Here is a 20,043-nt window from a genome sequence, read left to right on the forward strand (position 1 = left end):
GGGGTCGCGGGTCGGCTGGGGGGGGGTGGTCGGAGGTTCTTGGGGGGGGCGGTCGATTGGGGGGAGATAGATAGCAAGTACGGCCAGCGAGATCACAAGCCTCCTATGTCACCGCGCGTCATTGTGATGGAACGCAGCGGCGTGCAGTGATGAAAGCGCGGTGCGGGCCACATTGCAAGGCCTGGCGGGCCGGATTTGGCCCGCGGGCCTTGTGTTTGACACATGTGCCCTAGAGGAAAGGAGAGACAGGGGAGATATGATTCAGACGTTCAAATACTTGAAGGGTATTAACGTAGAACAAAATCTTTTTCAGAGAAAGGAAAATGGTAAAACCAGAGGACATAATTTGAGGTTGAGGGGTGGTAGATTCAAAGGCAATGTTAGGAAATTCTACTTTATGGAGAGGGTGGTGGATGCCTGGAATGCGCTCCCGAGAGAGGTGGTGGAGAGTAAAACTGTGACTGAGTTCAAAGAAGCGTGGGATGAACACAAAGGATCTAGAATCAGAAAATAAGGTTAAATATTGAACTAAGGCCGGTACTGGGCAGACTTGCACGGTCTGTGTCTGTATATGGCCGTTTGGTGGAGGATGGGCTGGGGAGGGCTTCAATGGCTGGGAGGGTGTAGATGGGCTGGAGTAAGTCTTAACAGAGATTTCGGCAATTGGAACCCACGCACAGTACAGGGTAAAGCTTTGGATTCTTGCCCAGAAATAGCTAAGAAGAAAAAATTAAAAAATTTAAATTGAATCAGGTTGGGCAGACTGGATGGACCATTCGGGTCTTTATCTGCCGTCATCTACTATGTTACTATTTGTGGACGTGTTTTCTTAATTATATTTTAAAATATGATGCATTTATTATGAATTATGATGATGCTTTATATTTCATTTTGCTTTTTCTTTCTTGATGTTTTTTTTCTGCTCTAATGAAATGTTTATGTCTTTCTCTGTAAATGGTGTATGATCATTTTTTAATTAATATAAGTTTTAGCATTGGTTGGTTTTGTTTATGAATTATTTTTGTTACTAACATGTATGTCTATGATTGTAGACTCCTTAGGCAGGCCATTAGGGCCGAAACATGTACATGTCGAGTTGTTTAATTGTTTTATGAAGAAATAAAGAATGTTTATGATATATATTTGAGATCACCAGCCTTCTTTGGACATCTCCACTCCTCTGTGTATGCTCTCATCTCCTCCACTTCCAGGGCTGTATATCAGTTCTTCAGTTCAAGGGCAGATAGTCACATTATCAATCCTACAGGGTCCCGTAATTTGAGTCCAGCTGCCCTCTCTCATCATGGCTTCTTTCCCACTGCTGGAAATCTCATTCTCACAGATGCTTCTCAGTCTTGACACTTCCTCTCTCAGTTCCTTTACTTCCTTCATAAGGGATTCAAGCTGAAGACAGCTTGCACATAGAACCACTCCCTCTGCTCAGGTAGCATTTTCTGTCTGCACAGGAACAGAAGCTGTAACCTAAGTAACAGCTTTGGTGACATGATGTTTCATAGCCATAATGTGCTTGCAAAGTACTGGCATCTTTTCCCAAGTTTGAATGTCAGTAGATAAAATATTCCAAAAATGGAGTTTTTCTTCCCCTTAGCAAATCCTCACTCAGCACCTCTTCAGGGCATTGAGACATTCAAGGAGAACATGGGAGCATACTCAGAGAAGCAAGATGAGTGCTTCCACCAGGATATACTGGACTTTGAATGCCACACTATAATGAGAACATGATGAGCCTACATTTGGGACTAATTCATGAAAGTGACTTACAATATAATCGCAAATCTTGAAAACTACTCACGTCTAAATCTTCTATGATCATCTTTGTATAACATCAATATAAATGTTATTTGTGATTCATATGTTGCTTTTTATAACTTTATAAGAATCAAAAGATTTAAAACATAAAAATGACAATTTTGCATATGTAAATTGCAAATTTTGATTAGCCTGGTCACAAAAGAAAGGATAGTGAAATTCCTAGAATCAAATGGGTTACAGGATCCAAGGCAACATGATTTTACTAAAGGTAAATCATGCCACACAAATCTGATTGAATTTTTTGATTGGGTGACCGGAGAATTGGATCAAGGGCATTTGCTAGATGTAATTTACTTAGATTTCAGCAAAGCCTTTGACACAGTTCCTCATAGAAGGCTCTTGAACAAACTTGACGGTCTGAAGTTAGGACCCAAAATGGTGAACTGGATTAGAAACTGGTTGATGGATAGACACCAGAGGGTGGTGGTTAATAGAATTTGCTCAGAGGAGGGAAAGGTGAGCAATGGAGTCCCTCAGGGATTGGTGCTGGGGCCAATCCTGTTCAGTAGGTTTGTGAGTGATATTGCCAAAGGGTTAGAAGAAAAAAGTTTGCCTTTATGCAGATGATACCAAAATTTGTAAGAGCAGACACCGAAGAGGGAGTGGAAAAGATGAAAAAGGATCTGCAAAATTTAGAGGATTGGTCTAATATCTGGCAAATAAAATTCAGTGCAAAGAAGTGCAGAGTAATGCATTTGGGGATTAGAAATCAGAAGGAGCCGTATGTGCTAGGAAGTGAGAGGCTGATATGCACAGACGGGGAGAGGGACTTGGGGTGATAGTGTCTGAAGATCTAAAGACAAAGAAACAATGTTACAAGGTGATGGCAGTTGCCAGAAGAATACTAGGCTGTATAGAGAGGTGTGACCAGTAGAAGAAAGGTGTTGTTGCCGCTGTACAGGTCGATGGTGAGGCCCCACTTTGGAGTACTGTGTTCAATTTTGGAGACTTTATCTGGCAAAGGACATAAGATTTGAAATGGTCCAGAGGAAGGGGACGAAAATGGTAGGAAGTTTTCCCCAGAAGACGTATGAGGTGAGACTGGAAGCCCTGAATATGTATACCCTAGAGCAGGGGTCTCAAAGTCCCTCCTTGAGGGCCGCAATCCAGTCGGGTTTTCAGGATTTCCCCAATGAATATGCATGAGATCTATGTGCATGCACTGCTTTCAATGCATATTCATTGGGGAAATCCTGAAAACCCGATTGGATTACGGCCCTCAAGGAGGGACTTTGAGATCCCTGCCCTAGAGGAAAGGAGGGACAGGGGAGATATGATTCAGACATTCAAATATTTGAAAGATATTAACATATAACAAAATCTATTCCAGAAAAAGGAAAATGGTAAAACCAGAGGGCATAATTTGAGGTTGAGGGGTGATAGACTCAAGAATAATGTTAGGAAATTCTTCTTTGCGGAGAGAGTGGTTGATGCATGGAATGCGCTCCCAAGGGAGGTGGTGGAGAAGAAAATGGTGAGAGAGTTCAAACAAGAATGGGATGAACACAGAGGATCTCTAATCAGAAAATAATGGGTATACATTGAAGGAACTAAAGCCAGTACTTGGCAGGCTTGCACGGTCTGTGTCCCGTATATGGAGAGGGCTTCGATGGTTGGATGGTTAAGATGGGCTGCAGTGAGCTTTGATGGAGATTCCAGTAGATAGAACCTAAGTACACCACTGGGCAAAGCTTTGGGTTTCTGGCCCAGAAATATCTAAGAAAAAGACCATTTAAATTAATTTATGGAGCATGTATGGTTGGGCAGACTGGATGGACCATTCGGGTCTTCATCTGCTGTCATTACTATGTTACTGCCGGGTCAGAACGCTTATTGGCATTCATCGCTGACCCGAAAAGTTTCTCTTGTTGGAGGTGCCTCATTTTTAAAGAACGCTTCTGTAAGGTAGAGTAGCGCAGGCAGGATTCCACAGGATGTTCAGTGGCTAAGCAATGCAAACACCAGCTATGTGGGTCAGTTAAGGATATAGGCCATAGACACAGGCAGCACTTTTTAAACGGCTTCGACATGGATGGGAAAATAGCGTCGGAAAAGTTAAACTCAATGTTTAAACGTAGTTTCCGTAAAAAAAAAAAAATTCAAAGGCTAGAAGCCTTAAGAAACACTTCATGCAATGGTGACGGGACTAAAGCACGCTGAACAATCACGCACAGATAAAGATGCTAAGACAAATGCACGCAGGACATCAGCATGCCGCATTAAAAGGTAACTTAAAAGCGCTCCGAGAGAGTGTGGGGGGAACCCCCCCTACTTTACTTATTAGTGTTGGCGCTCTTGTTGGGGGGCGAGTTGGGGAAACCCTCCCCCCACTTAAGGAGGAAACTGTAATTTTCACTTAAACACTGGGAAAAATTACACTTTCCTCTCTAATGGGGGGTGGAGTGGTTCCCCCCAAAAAAACAGCAATGGTAACACTTCTAAATAAAATCGGTGGGTTCCCCCACACGCCCCCCTTGGAGAGCTTTAAAGTAACCTTTTAATCTGACATGCTGATGTCCTGCGTGCATTTGTCTTAGCGGCTTTGCCCTCACGCAATTGTCCCACACGCTTTTGTCTATGAACCCATGCAACAGCAGAAACAACCCCCCTAAAGGGACAAAAGCCCACCTTGAGAAAATGAAAACTTTACTTTGGGGGTGGAGGAGTTTTAAGAAAAGAACAAAAAGGCTAATTAGACTAAAATAAAGTCTAAAAGAATAGCCGAAAGCCAAGAATACAGCGGGTTGAAGGCACAAGAACCGGACAAAGTCCAGAACACAACTTTGCTCTGCAGAGAACAAAGAACTGAGGTACCGCGCACCTACGTCGGGTGGGAAATCACTCATGCATGAGCAATGTGGGCAGTAGCAAAGTTTCTTAAAACTTAAAGCGATGGTTCACTTTTAGAACTGTTCAAACTGGGCTTTGTTGATGACATCACCCACATGTGAGAATATGCTGCCTGCTTGTCTTAGGATAAACTGATTCTGACGATGAGGACCATGTTGCAGGTGTCATTAGTGATAAGAGATGTAATTTTTTAAAATGTGGTTCAGTAGTTCAAAAAACGTAAATGTGAGATGAAAACTGTTCAGAGTGATATTTAGGCTGCATTTGCTGAAATACGCAGTGATGTGAAGGAAATGGAGAACTGGCTGGAGAAAGTCAAAGACTGTACAGGGTGATCAGGGTGATCAAATAAGCATCAGGCACAAAACGATCACCAAGAAATATTAGGCATGCTGGAGGATTTGGAAAACCAGTCCCGAAGGCACAACTTGCTCTTTAAAGGCATACTGGAAGATGACAGCTACCAAGACTGTAAGCAGACTAATTAAGATATGGGTCATTCCATAGAAAGTGGACCAGGAGTCCATGCTCAACCTCCTCCAAAATGAACAAAATTCTGTGATGTTCTCTAGGGTCTCAAAGAAAACTATGCAAGTTTTTTGGGCTGATCTCTAATGTTTTGAGACTTCCCCCCATGCAATCCGCTAAGAAGATCGACTGTCGGCTCCGGGCGGCTTTCCCGCAGAATAGAGAATCCTCTTCTGGGGCAGCCTCCTTGGAGCGGCTGGGGCACGGGCAGTGTGTCTGGGAGGGAATGCATGGATGGGAGAACATCGCAGGGGAGGAGACATAGGCATCCTGGGACTGTCTGCCAAGTCTCTTCCCTGAAGAAGCCCTTTCTGGAAACGTCAATCGCTCCTCCTAAACTTACTTGCTCCACTTCATCACTGACGCTGAAACCGTGGATTGAAGACAAAGTTTTATTTTATTTTTCTTTCCAGCTTATGATTTATCTTTAATCTTATCTATTGCTTTGCCTTTTGTCTTTGTTTTGTTCTATTTCTATCATTTAAATTTCTCCAGAATTCTACTGTTCAACGGCTCCCCCTTCTGCTTCTATTCCTTTCTCTCCTCTCTTCTACCTTCCAAAGTATTTAGATCAATGCTGTCTTGTTAAAATGTTTATTTTATTTTTATTTTTCCTCTAACTCTACTTTTCACTTCTCTATTACCCTCCAGGTACTTTAGTTAGATTGTGAGCCTTCGGGACAGTAAGGGAATTTTTCAAGTACCTTTCTTATTGTATATTTTCTGTAAACCGCTTAGAACCTAACGGATGTAGCGGTATATAAGAAATAAATTACATTACATTACTTACAGACAGCTGAGGGAGGTCACCTCAGACTGTCATATGTCGCATAACACAAAACAGCTATTTTATCCAGGCAATGCTGCCCAACAAAATCTCGTCAGGTGAGAGATATTTTTGGGATTACTACAACCCTTGGTACTACGTTCCTATGCAAAGTCTGGAATCTAACATGAGCTTGCCTCCCTTTTTTATGGACCAGTAAACAATGGTAAAATAAAAATGTTGTGCAGAAAAAACTCGGATATTGTGATTCGGACGCCGATGGATGTGAGAAACGCGTTCGGCGTCTGAATCAGAGCATGATCGGATACATTACACCCTGAGGCAGCTAAATTGTGAAACGCTGGCCATCGTTGGTGTACCGATCAAAGAAAGATAAGATAAGTTGAATTTTCATCTATTTTTATAAAACATATATTTCAAAGCAACATTCAACAAAGCACATTTGCTTGGATCATCAGAAGGAGGTTTTCAGCCCTACCACCGCTATTCCACCTTTGTGGAGGTGGGGGGGGCCCCCGTCTGAGGCTTTTTCCTCCGTTAAAAATGGTCTTTTTGCTTGTGCTCTAGTGCTACTGACATACCATCTGTTACAGCGCATTTCATCATTGTGGAAGTGTTTTGTTTAAAAATAAAAACATAGAAACATGATGGCCGATAAAGGCCAAATGGCTCATCTGCAGTATCCATTGTCTCCTCCTCTCCCTAAGAGATCCCATTTGCCTGTCCCATACTTTCTTCTTACAATAAGAAATTTAAAGCCTGCTTGGACTCTGATTCAGGCCATAACTGACCAGTAGTCATGGCCTATGATTTATGTCTAGGAGGCTTTGCAGGTAACTAGAAGCAAAGATATGACAAAGGTGTGATGTCACTTTTTTAATACAAATTTTTGCCATTTTTTGAGTGCAAATATTTATGTCATTTGAAAGAATCTCTCTTTTGCCACAAACATCACCCTATTTCATCTAGGACCCAGCCTTGCTTTGCTTAAAATTAATGTCCCAAAGACATGCTTCATTTGCAAGCATGGATACACTATGTTATACAGAGCCACCTTTGGTGCCCTATTGTGTAACATGCAAATATGATGTGACATTTTACGTTGCAGCTAAGCTCGTTGTGTTTTCCATGCTTTTAGTTTATGATAGATCTTGCTTTGCAATGTACCGGTACTTTTATAAATGACCCCTCAAAATGGATGTTAAGTTGCGCTCTATTATTTACTGCATGCAAGCCTAGACATGCAAAAGTATCACCTTTCCATCTGTTCCTTTCTACAAAATAGCTGTTTTTTTTCTATTGTTTAACAGACATCACTTCTGTTTTCTTGTTGTTTTCTTATATGATTTCCTTGATTCATTTCACATTTCTTTTATTATTCTCATCTTTAGGTGACCATTTATTTTATCTTATGTATGTTAACAACTAATTAGGGCCTTGTAGTTTTGGGATTTATGATGGTCCTGAATGCCACAAACCATCAGGTTTTTATTCTGGACAAAGTGGTTTAAAGTCTATCAACAATTTCTCTTCAGAAAATCAAAAATTAATAATAAAAAAAAATGCTCTGGTCTTTCGAGTTTATCTGTGGAATCTAGTATTTGATTCTGACCAAATTGAATTTCTATAGAAATCCTGTTGTAATCCCTTCAGGAAACAGAATCGGAGAAATATCAAAAGTCTGCAGTCAATTAACCTTGATATAGTTGATCAGAAAACTATTACAAAACAAGACTTTAAACAAGGCCAAAAACTTTGTCCACGTTGTAGGCAAGACCTTAATGCAAAGTTGGAAGAAGTGGAAGGTTCTCAATCTAATTCTGGAAAAGGGAATGGGACTTGATATGCCAACCTTTCTGTGTAGTTACAATCAAAGTGGTTTATATATTTTATAAAGGTACCGTACTTATTTTGTACCTGGAGCAATGAAGTGTTAAGTGACATGCCCAGAGTTACAAAGTGCTGCAATGGAAATTGAACTCGCAACCTCAGGGTGCTGAGACAGCTGCTCTAACCAATAGCCTACTCCTCCACTTTAAACCAAGCCAAACTCTTTATCCACATTGTAGGCAAGACCTAAATGCAAAGTTAGAAGTGGAATGTTCTCAATCTGATTCTGTTAGTGATGACTTCCATTAATGCAACATGAAAACTTCAATGCTAGCTTTAAAACTCTTGGCATTTCCCCCTTTAAAAATTCAGTGGGTTAGCAGACAAAGACCAGGATTCACAAAAACCCGCATTAAAAAGCGAAGGTCTGCTAATGCAGCCGTTTTGATAACAAATCTAAAAAAGCAAGACATTCTCAAAACATTGCGCTTGTAAATGAGGTTGGCGGACAGCATCTAAGATTCGCTAGGAGGGGCCTTATAGAACCTGGGCCAATCAAAGCCTCAGGCCCCACCCTGGTGCATCCCAAGATGTACGGGGAGGGGAAGGCCAATTTTAGATGACGCAGGCAGCTGGAAGGAGGGAGTCCATGTCCCTCCAGATCATCTATTTTGAAGTAAGGGGGAGGGGTGGCGGAGGGGGATCACTTGCCAGCAGGGGAGAGTGGGCATTTCTCCCACTGCAGGAGGTTCAGTTCGTGGCAGGGATTTTAAGGCAGCGGAAGAGTGTGGGCATCTCTCCCACTGTAGGGGGGAGGTGTTGCCGCCGTTCTAGGGAGGGGGGGCTTGCCGCCGCTGCAGAAGAGGTGTTCCTGCACCACATAGGAGCTCGCACAACTTGCCAAGTTGTTCACCACACCGGACCCCTATGGAAGGAGTGTTTCTTCAAAACACGGACCATGTCAGGTCCCGGTTCACCAACCTTTTTGGAAACAAACTGTTTAATGTGTATATCTATGTTTGTTCATTAAAACTTGGCATCTTATACACCATTCCTGCAGTTTTTTCTTTTGTTCTTTGATTCAATATATTACTGCAGTTTTGTAGGATTTTTTGCTTGTGTTTGCAGTGGAAAGAATGGGCATCTCTCCCGCTGCATCACAACACAGAGGCTTAGAAATCAGAAGGAGGCATATGTGCTGGGAGGTGAGAGGCTGATATGCACGGATGGGGAGAGGGACCTCGGGGTGATAGAGAGTGAAGGCCAAGAAACAGTGCGACAAGGTGGTGGCTGTTGCCAGAAGGCTGCTGGGCTGTACAGAAAGAGGTGTAACCAGTAAAAGAAAGAAGGTCGTTGGTGAGGCCCCACTTGGAGTATTATGTTCAATTTTGGAGACAGTATCTGGCAAAGGATATAAGATGACTTGAAGCGGTCCAGAGAAAGGTGACAAAAATGGAAGGAGGTCTGCGCCAAAAGACGTATGATGAGAGACTGGAAGCTCTAAATATATATACCCTGGAGGAAAGGAGGGATAGGGGAAATATGATTCAACTACTTGAAAGATATTCACGTAGAATAAAATCTTTTCCAGAGAAAGGAAAATGGTAAAACCAAAGGGCATAATCTGAGGTTGAGGGGTGGTAGACTCAAGAGTAATGTTAGGAAATTCTTCTTTACGGAGAGGGTGGTTGATGCCTGGAATGAACTCCCGAGGGAAGTGGTGGAGAGGAAAACGATGATAGAGTTAAAAAAAAGTGTGGGATGAACATATAGGATCTCTAATCAGAAAATAATGGTATATATTGAAGAACTAAGGCTAGTAGTGGGCAGACTTGCACAGTCTGTGTCATGTATATGGCCATTCAGTTGAAGATGGGCTGGGTTGGTTTAAATAAGCTGGAGTGAGCTTCAACGGAAACTCCAGTAGATTCACAATACCAAGTAGAGCTCTGGGTTTCTGGCCCAGAAATATCTAAGAAATAGAACAATTTAAATTAAATCATTAAATTATAGAGTGTATGTTTGGGCAGACTGAATGGACTATTCAGGTCTTTATCTGTCATCATTTACTATGTTACTATGTAAAATCTAAATACACATCTAGCACACTCCCTCTATCCAATTCTCTGGTCACTCAGTCAAAGAAATTGAGCAGACAAGATCTACCTCTAGTGAATCCATGTTGCCTCCGGTCCTGTAATCCACAAGATTCCAGAAACTTCACCATTCTCTATTTTAAAGGTGTTTCCATTAATTTGCTTACACAGAAGTCAGACTTACCAGCCTGTAATTTCCTACTTCTTCCTTACTTCCACTTTTGTGGAGAGGGACCACATCTGCCCTTCTCCAGTCCTCTAGTACCACTCCCTACTCTAGTCTCATTGAAAAGGTCAGTCAGTGGAGCCACCAGAACTTCCCTAAGTTCCTTCAGCACCCTCAGATGTACACCATCCAGCCCCATCGCTTTGTCTACCTTTATTTTAGCTAGCTCCTCATGAACACAACCATCTGAAAATTGATCAGGGTCTAACCACTCCTGCATCCCTATTCACATTTTGTCTTCTGCGGTCCCGCTCCCAGCGCTTCAGCCGTGAACAGAAATATTTGTTAAGCAATTCAGCCTTTTCTTTATCAGCTTAGACAAATTTTTCCCCTTCACATTTGAGTCTCACAATGCCACTTTTTGCTCTTCTTCCTATCACTAATATATCTAAAAAAAATGTGTTGTATTCCTGCTTTACCATGTCAGCTATTTTTTCTTCCATTTGCATCTTTACTTTCCTGACTACACGACCAGCCTCTTAACTTTTCTAGATATTTTTGCCCGTCTTACTCTTTGCAATCTTTTATAGTTTATGAAAGCTAACCTCTTTCTTATTCCTTACCTTCTCAGCTACTACTTTTGAGAACCAAAGCGGCCTTCTTTTCCTCTTACTTTATTTACTTGCCTCACAAAAAGGTTTGTTGCTCTTACAATTACTCCTTTCAGTTTTGCCCACTGCATTTTCACTCTTTCCAGACATTCCCATCCAGACAGTTCCTTGATGTAATTCCCCATACAAATAAAGTTAGGGTTTTTAAAGTCTAGAAACTTTACTTTTTAATGAGCCCTCTCTATACCCATCTTAATTGTACCATGCAGTGATCACTGGATGCCGGATCACCCACAGTAAGATCAGAAACACTTTCTCCATTTGTAAGCACTAAGTCCAGTATGACCCCATCCCGCGTGGGTTCCACTACCAACTGCTGGAACAGTTCTTCTTGTAGAGAATCCAGGATCTCCTACTTCTAGGAAACCCCATAATAGGAACACCCCAATCAACATCCGGCATGTTAAAATCACCTCTTAGTAAAACTTCCCCTTTTTTTTAATATATTCTGAATGTCTACTATTACATAACATAAAATAGATTTCTAGACCACATAACCTTGCGGTTCTATGCAGTTTACAAAAGTCTAAAATAAAATACAGTAAATAGTAAATCAAGATAAAAAATTAATTACCCCAAACTTAGAAAACAAATAAGTTTTCAAGTGTCTCCTAAATTCTAAATAAGAAAATGAAACTGTGAAACTATTAAATCTCTGTCCACTTCTTCCGTCTCTGAAGGAGGCTTGGATATCACATCAATGTAAATATATTCACCATTCTCTCTTTCCAAATTGATCCACAGTACCTCTTCCTTGCCTGCAGATCCTGCAATTGTGTGGCTTTAATATGATCTTTAACATATAACACTACTCCCCCCTCCTTTTCTTCCTACCCTGTCTTTCCTGAACAGATTATAGCCCAGTATAACTACATCCCAGTTACGGTTCTCCATGAACCATGTCTCCGTGATTGCCATTATATCCAACTCATCTTCTTCCATCACAGCTTCTAGATCCAAAACCTTGTTTCCCATACTTCGAGCATTAGTATAAACTACTTTCCAGACACTGCCCCTTTTTCCCATTCGTGTACAGGTAGTCAGTGATTTGCTTAACTGAAGGCTTATACTCACCCAGGGGCTTTGATCAACCTGCTCCATCATGCCCTAACACCCTGCCCGAGGGCTTTGATCACCCTACCCACATGCCTTAGCACCCTGCCCCATCATGCTCCAACACTATTTCTATCATGTGTGACTACTGTATTCTGTTAGCATAATATTTCTGTGTAGCATTCTGTAATAATTTGGCTTATGAAGTTTTCTTGATAGTGGAGGGGATATATGTGAAAGGGAGGGGAGAAAGGGGTTTTGTTGATCCTTGCTCTGTATTATTCATGTTTATAAAATGACAATTGTACAGCATATTTTTTCTTTTTATACTTTAATAAAATAAGTTCAATATAAAATCCTAACTATTTGAGGCTTGTATGGATGGGATCATATGGTTGATGGGGCGGGGACCGAGCTTGCGGGGATGGGGCAGAGATGGGGACCAAGTTCATGGGGACGAGGCAGAGTCTAATCTGCAGGGATGGGGCAGAGACGGGGACAAAATTTTTCTCCGTGTCATTGGGAGAACCTTGGTGACCTTGGAGGTGAGTAGAGAGAATCATGTTCAAGTACTCTGGGCTATTTTCTTTGAGAATCTTGAATATCAGACCGAGTTTTAAACTTAACTCTGCACTGAAATGGAAGCAAACTACTGGATCAACCCTGCAAGATTGGCTATTAAAGCTTAAGGTTGTCTGGGATCTGGAATAATTGATTGATCGGCACCACAGAAACTAAGATACTTATCTGGAAGGATGAATTCATTTGATGATTATAATGACCCAAATATAGGGGAATTATTTATAAGGTGGGGCGGGCTTTTACATATCAAGCTAGCATCTGTAGAAAGAACCTCAGTGGGTGCCAACTTTTCTGTAGAAAATTTTGCACTTCTAGATTAAAGAAGGAAGATGGGGGGAAGGTTTGGGTTGCAGTTATGAAGAGGGGCATATCCGTTCTATATTGCAAAATATTTTCAATAAAATTTTATAGTTAAAAAAAATTATACATAATGGGTCAAGAATATCTGTATGCCAGCAAAATAGCACTCAGAAAGTTTAATGGAATGAGACAAGCCCCCCCTCCCCCTCCCTTTTATGAAGCTGCGTTAGCATTTTTTATCACGGGCCATGGTAGTAAAAGTATCTGAGTTTTTACCACCGCAGCTGTCGATAAAAAATAACTCTTAACACGACTTCATAAGGGGATGGGGGGGGGGGCAAATTTGGTGAGTGGAAAAACCAGGGAAAACCCAGGGAAAACCATACACTTGAAATGAGCCAATTGGACCAGTGATTCCAGAGAAATCAAGTCCTAAAAAAATGGTCCAATGCATTTCTATGTGAGAGGTAGTTCTAGCTGTTGCTACATAGAAACACTGACATTGCTAATCTAATTTTCTATTTCTTTTTTTTTTTTAGTTCATTAATTTTTATTGAATATTATAAGAAATTTACAGAAAGCAGTTCAGACACACAAAATCTAAATAAGACACAATGGTGTAGAAAAAGTATATATCTACAATCATTTACATACAACCAGATTAATAAAAAGAATCCAGGGTATGTGTAACTGCTAATAAAAGATATATGAAAGGCAGAAAAGCAGGGAGAGTGAAATAAGAGAGAGGGAAAGAAAGAAGGAGAAAAAGAAAAAGAGAGAGATAGATAGATAGAGAGGCAGAAGTGTCTACTGGTTAGAATGAACATATGAATCTAAGAATGACCAAGGTGATTTATTTCGCACCATGTTTGTGGAGAGTCGAGAAATCATGTTTTTCTCATATGCATAAGATTCAAATTTGTGATACATGCTCAGAGAGTTCCACCAAAAGGTGTAGTCAAGTAGCGAGGATGATTTCCAATTTTTTAGAATATGCATAAGAGCTGTTACAAACATGGCATCAATGAGTTTAGGTGGGCAGTTTGTTTGTGCGAAACAAGGGTGTTGAGAACGAAGAATTACAATGTCCAAGGAAATCTCTTCTGAACACTTAGTAATAGATTTTATAGTGTCCCAAATACGAATCCAGAAGGAGTGAACTATAGTGCAATGAAAAAGCATGTGATCAAGAGTTCCGGACTCTTTCAAACAATTCCAGCAGGTGGAGTCTTGTTTTAGCTTCGCTTTCCACATGCGAAATGGGGTCCATACTGCATTCCACATAACGAAGAACATTGATTGCGAGACTCTTGAAGATAGAAGAGGATGGTTTGTGGAGGACCAGAAAAGTTCCCAATCTATATCAGAAAGCGTAGTCTGCAGAATCGAGTCCCATTGGTTCATTGATTGAGGTGAAAAGGTAAAAGAGTGATCCCTTAGAATACTATAAAAAAGAGATATCGCTTTACCCTTCATTAAGGCCAGAGTAGACCAGTGGTGAACAGTGTGGATAGATGTCATAAAGTCAGGGCGCATATGTACCTTAGACAGTATTCCAGTAAGCATGAGCCATTGGGAATGTATAGAGGATGGAAGTGAATATGCAGAACAAAAAATATCAAAAGGAACGAATGAGGTGGAGGAGATTAATTGATGAGCAAACTCGACACCTGCCCGTTGCCACCTCTTCCATGAAAGGGATCTACCTTTATTTTGAATTTTAGGGTTATTCCAAAGGGACATGAGTGGGCTTTCACTAACAGAGATCTCAGCCGTTGCATCTAGAAGATGAAAAGCATGCTGCGTTGCACTCAACAAGGAATACTTTCTCAAGTGTCTAGGTATTGACACTGTAAGGAAGCAGGAAACGTGCAGTGGTGCACATAAAAAGCGTTCCATTTCAAACCATGCTGGTTGATCCTGAGGATTAGAATCAACGATCCAATAAGCTCCATATTTGGCTAAAGATGCGATATAATAATAATAAAAATCTGGTAAATTTAATCCGCCATTAATCTTAGAGGCCTTCAGCTTGGCGAGAGCAATACAGGGTTTTTTCTTGTTCCAAATAAATTCAGAGATTTTCATATTGAGCCAATGAAATAATTTTTTCCGGCATAGGAGGGGAAGCCTGGAAAGGGTGTAATTAATTTGCGGGGCTAAAGTCATTTTAATGGAGGCTATTCTACCCCACCATGACAAATAAAGTGGGGACCAACGAGTTGTAGTGTTTGAAACTAAATTTTTGATTTTGGATATGTTCAGATCTTGGGCGTGTACTGGATCTTTATGAATTAGGACCCCTAAATATTTCACAGCTCCCTGTGACCATGAAAAAGGAAATTGAGCCAGATCTGAGGAGGAGATGTGGTCATTGAGAGGAAAGATTTCTGATTTCTCCCAATTAACAGAATATCCAGAAAGTTGAGAGTACTGAGAGACAATGTTAATAAGATGGGGCAGGGAGACAAGAGGATCTCTGAGAAAGAGAAGGACATCGTCAGCATAGGCTGCTAATTTAATGTCTCGACTGAACGAGGGGATACCCTTAATTAGGGGACATTGTCGGATAGCTGACAGGAGAGGTTCCAACGCTAAGTCAAATAACAATGGTGAAAGGGGACAGCCTTGACGGGTGCCTCTATGAAGGGGGAATTTGTTGGAGTGAGAGTTGTTAATAAGAATACGAGCTGTGGGTTGTCTATATAGTGTTTCTATCCAGTCTGTGAAGAAAGGACCAAAATTGTACCATTTCTGTACTTGAAATAAGAATGGCCACTCCACTCGGTCGAAGGCTTTCTCAGCATCAATGGCTAGACCAATCACAGGATCAGACAGTATTTTGGCGTGAGCATTGATATGGTGAAATAAGCGTAAATTATCTCCTATGTATCTTTGTTTGATGAATCCTGTTTGATCTTTGTGTACAAGGGTTGGGATCACTGTGTTGAGTCTTAATGCGAGTAGTTTTGCCATAATTTTGTAATCCAAATTAAGGAGAGAGATAGGACGGAAATTTTTAACCAAAGTAGCATCGCGTTCTAGTTTAGGAATAACTACAATAGTGGCCTCAGCAAAATTAAATTGTTTATCCGGAGTGGAGTGGAGAAAATCATAATACGTGAGGAGTTGAGGCGCCAAGAGAGCTCGGAAACTTTTGAAGAACTCATTAGTAAAGCCATCCGGACCTGGGGCTTTCCCAGTGGGTAAGGAGGATATAGTAGTTTCAATCTCAGACGTGGTGATGGGAGCATCCAGTTTTTTTTTTATAGATTCCGATACAGTCGGGTGAGTTAAAGAGGCTAGGAAAGAGTCTATATCCGATTCAGGGGCTGATAGCTCAGATTGATATAGAGTAGTATAAAATTTTTCAAATTGGGAAGAAATCAGAGATCTGGTTCTAGCTAATTGTCCTGATGAGTCTTGAACAGCTGAGATGTGTAAACGTTTTGATTTAGTTTTAAGATACCTAGCTAAAGGGCGACCCATAAGATTATCTCCCATATAGTGACCGGAGGAGGAAATGAAAATGTCACGTCGGGCCGTGTGGGAAACCAGAGTATTATATTCATATTTAAGATTTTGAATGCGTTGGAGCATGGATGGATCATGTAAATGAGTGGACATATGTTGTAGTTCTAAGTTTTTGATAGAGACTTCCAATTCTTTTTCTTTTTGTATGGATTGTTTTTTTTTCCAGGAAGCAAGTTTAATCAATTCACCTCTGAGAGAGGCTTTGTAAGCTTCCCAAACAATAGCAGGACAGGTTTCTGAATCTTTGGTGTTAATTTCAAAAAATTCTGTGGTAAAAGATTTGATTTTGTCCACTATTGCATCATCTAAAAGTAAGGCATTATTAAGTTGCCAAGAGGGAGATTCTTTGCGTGGGGCAGAAATAGTTAAGTGCATGGAAATGGCTGCGTGATCTGTAAGAGATATTGGATGTATGATAGTATTTGTTACGTCTTGAATGAGTGAGGGGGAAAGAAGAAAGAAATCAATTCTTGAGTAAGTGTTGTGTGGTGATGAAAAGTGAGAGTACTCTCTATCTTTCGGGTGCAGTAAACGCCATGGATCTACAAGGGAGAAGGCTTCCATTAAAGCATGTAGGGCTGAGAAAGATTTGGACTTTGAGGGTCTGCAAGATGATGATCTATCTATATAAATGTCCTGAATTTGGTTGAAGTCACCTCCTAATATCAGAGAGCAAGAACCATATTCAACTAACGCCAGCTGAAGATCTTTGAAAAAGTCCGGATGATCCAAAACAGGAGCGTAAATATTAAGGAGCACAAAATCTATTGAGTGCAACGCAGCATGTACTAGACACCACTGATGTCTATGATTGCATCTGGTTCCTGCTGTTAATGTTTTCTGCTGTTATAGCTTGCTAGTACATGACTGTACAATTTATTGCTTTGTGTGAATAAGCACACCACTCTCATGTTTCTCAAATTGAGTGGGTGTGGAATAGGGTTAGCTGTTCCATATGTATTACTTCTCCGTGCTCACAGGAGCACCCTTAAACTGTTTTATTCCACACATGATAATTTGGTCTTTCTTTTTTCTGACCTTGAATTATGCTATCACTGCTAATCTATTTGCTCTTTCTCTTATGCTTTCTTTATTTCTACTTTCTGGCAGAAGTGTCTGCTTGATATTCTGGTTGTGTCATTTGCTTTTTTCTCATAAAGGTGATATCTACTATATCCTACCACCACATATAACAGATTATGGCTGACTTACATATCCTTTCTTTTAATGTGAATGGTTTGAACCATCCTATTAAAAGGAAGAAGATAGCCAACTATGTGTCTAATAAACATCCTGATGTGATTTATTTACAGGAGACCCACCTCCCGCCCGCTGCCTCCTTGAAATTTAAGTTGAAGGGATATTCCACTCATTTATATTCCCCTGCAACTCAGAGGAAGAAAAATGGGATATCAATACTTATCAGTGACAAGCTATCCCCAATTATTCATTCTGCTAATTTTCTATTTCTGCGTCGCACATACCTAGGCAGACTCAAGGCGACTTACAAAGAGAAGAGAGAGGAATGGAGAGAGGGGAAGTGTAAGGGGAGGAGAAAAAAAGGGGGGAATATTTGGGCAGGGGAAGATCTGAGAAGTTCAAGTGTCAAAGAGGTTGGTTTTCATTTTTTTTCGGAATGTGTAGTTGGGTTCTGTTCTGGTCGTTTCAGTAAGGTCATTCCAAGTTTTCACTCCTAGGAAGGTAAGCATGGAGTGAAAAATTCGCTTGTATTAGAGATTCTTTGTTGAGGGAAGGTTTAGTAGTATCCTGTTAAGGGTTCTGTGGGAGGTAGACCATGCCTTTGAGAAGAGTTGGATGAATGGAGCTGCTGATTTTCCGTGAATTATTTAGTATAAGATGCATGAAGTTTTAAATTTTATTTGTGACGGGATGGGTAATCAGTGTAGTTGCCTGATGAAGGCTGATATTTTTTCAGGTTGAAAATTAGTCTTACAGCTGTGTTTTGTATGAGTTGCATTATATGGATCAGTGCGCTGTTGATTCCCATGTAGGCAGTTACAGTAGTCCAGTTGTGGTAGGATCATTGACTGTACAATCAGTGTAAAGTGATGTTGATGGAAGTATGGTCTGATGAGTCTTAGCTGCCTCATGGTGAAGAGGGACTTTTTCCGAATATTAGAGATTTGAGCTTCCATGGTTAGTGTGGAATCAAGAATGCAGCCTAGGATTTTGGAGGTTTTATCGACAGCGAGGGTGTGGCCTGAATGGAGAGAGATGCTTGTCGGTGCTGTCTGTTGGGCTGTGTGGAAGTATAGGACAGCGCTCATACAACAGTTAGGAAATTAGTCCATTCAGACTAGAGAATGACATGGGGACAAATTTTTCCCCATTCCCGCAGGAACTCATTTTCCCATCCAGTGTTCGAGGCTTGTGTGGTTAAAGCAGAGCTTACAGGAATGGGACAGTGACAAAATGTGGGGACGGGATGGGAAAATTGAGTTCCTGTGGGTACAAATTTGTACCCGTGTCATTCTCCATTTCCAACTACCTCTCCTCTACTCTCTAGGTAACAGACCCCCTTGCCACCCTCACCAAACATACACATGCACACAGAAAGACATACACACATATGCAGAGGGATAGGAAATAATTTCAAGAGACATGGGCTGGCTCTTAGTGATTCAAGTGTGCATTTCATTTTCTTTGTTGTAAATTCTGTGAACACCCATTAATTTGAGTATACAACTTTCTTAATGTTTCTATGGGAAGGTGTAGCTCACTGGTAGAGGTTGTGAGATCAAATCCCAGTATTGCTCCTTGTGATCTTGGGGAAGTCACCTAATCCTCTAGTGCCCACCACTTTGAATATCAGCTTTGAAATGCCAAAGCCACAAAAAAAGGCAGTACACAAGTCCCCTTTCCCTGACTGAGTGATATCACACCTACAGTGACATCTAGTGACTGAATTACATAGTTTGCAACTGGTTATGTGTACTTCCTAATAGTGATGGAAAAGCACAGCAATATCTATTAAATTGTGATTAGACAAAATCTATCCTTTGAAATCTGTGAATGGTAAAATCTAATTGTTAGATACATTAGTAAACTTGGTTTCAATTCAGAAATAAAAACCCTGCTATTCAAGAACTCCATCAATACAAACTAATACCGCAGGAAGCATTTCAATCTTCCCCAGATCCAACAACCTTCTAACTAAATTATCTATCTTGTAATGACCCTGATACAATGTCCAGATCTCCCCCGAACCGCAAGGTAATGGCAAAATAAAAATCACTAATGTAATGTAATGATTGTTTCCAAACCAACAGAAAGTTTGGTAATCACTCCATTCAAATAATCTCTGCTTTCCCATCTCCACATAGAGACAACAGATTTTTATTCAAAGAAAATACAAAAGCATGCCTGCAGAGGGACTGGAAAGATTTTTGAGAGTCATGCTTCCCCGTGCTTTCCCTACTTGCATTTCTTTCTGTTGAATGGCATGCTGTTTTTGAGACAGAAAAATAAAACAAGCAAGTTGTCTCAAACATTACTGACACATTTTCTCTTCCCTCATCATCCACAACACATCTAACTATACAGTAATTTATGGCCATCTTACCTTATTTTTTGTGTGAAGAAATTTTCCCCACTCATCAGCATCAATTCCTGAAAAGAAACAGTATATAACTCAGATGAAACAATGCTACATTATAATTTACAAAATTCAGAATGTACAGGTGGGCTTTTACAAAAGTATGCTGCCAATCAGCACATGCTAAATGCCGAGCCCCCAAAGGAATGGAACGGGCGGATTGGCATTTAGCGTGCAATGCCTGGCAGCACACCTTT

The 20,043-nt window shown here is 40.8% G+C and overlaps 1 protein-coding gene across 1 annotated transcript in view; it reads right to left on the reverse strand.

Annotated features, from left to right (window-relative positions):
* Positions 1-20,043, reverse strand: part of DNM1L (dynamin 1 like) — a 245,696-nt gene that overhangs the window by 188,395 nt on the left and 37,258 nt on the right. Inside the window, exon 3 of the mRNA XM_033953060.1 lies at positions 19,814-19,860. Within this exon, the coding sequence (XP_033808951.1) occupies positions 19,814-19,860 (47 nt within the window). The remainder of the gene's footprint in view (positions 1-19,813; positions 19,861-20,043) is intronic.

Source organism: Geotrypetes seraphini, chromosome 7, assembly GCF_902459505.1.
Source record: "Geotrypetes seraphini chromosome 7, aGeoSer1.1, whole genome shotgun sequence".
Classification (NCBI taxonomy): domain Eukaryota; kingdom Metazoa; phylum Chordata; class Amphibia; order Gymnophiona; family Dermophiidae; genus Geotrypetes; species Geotrypetes seraphini.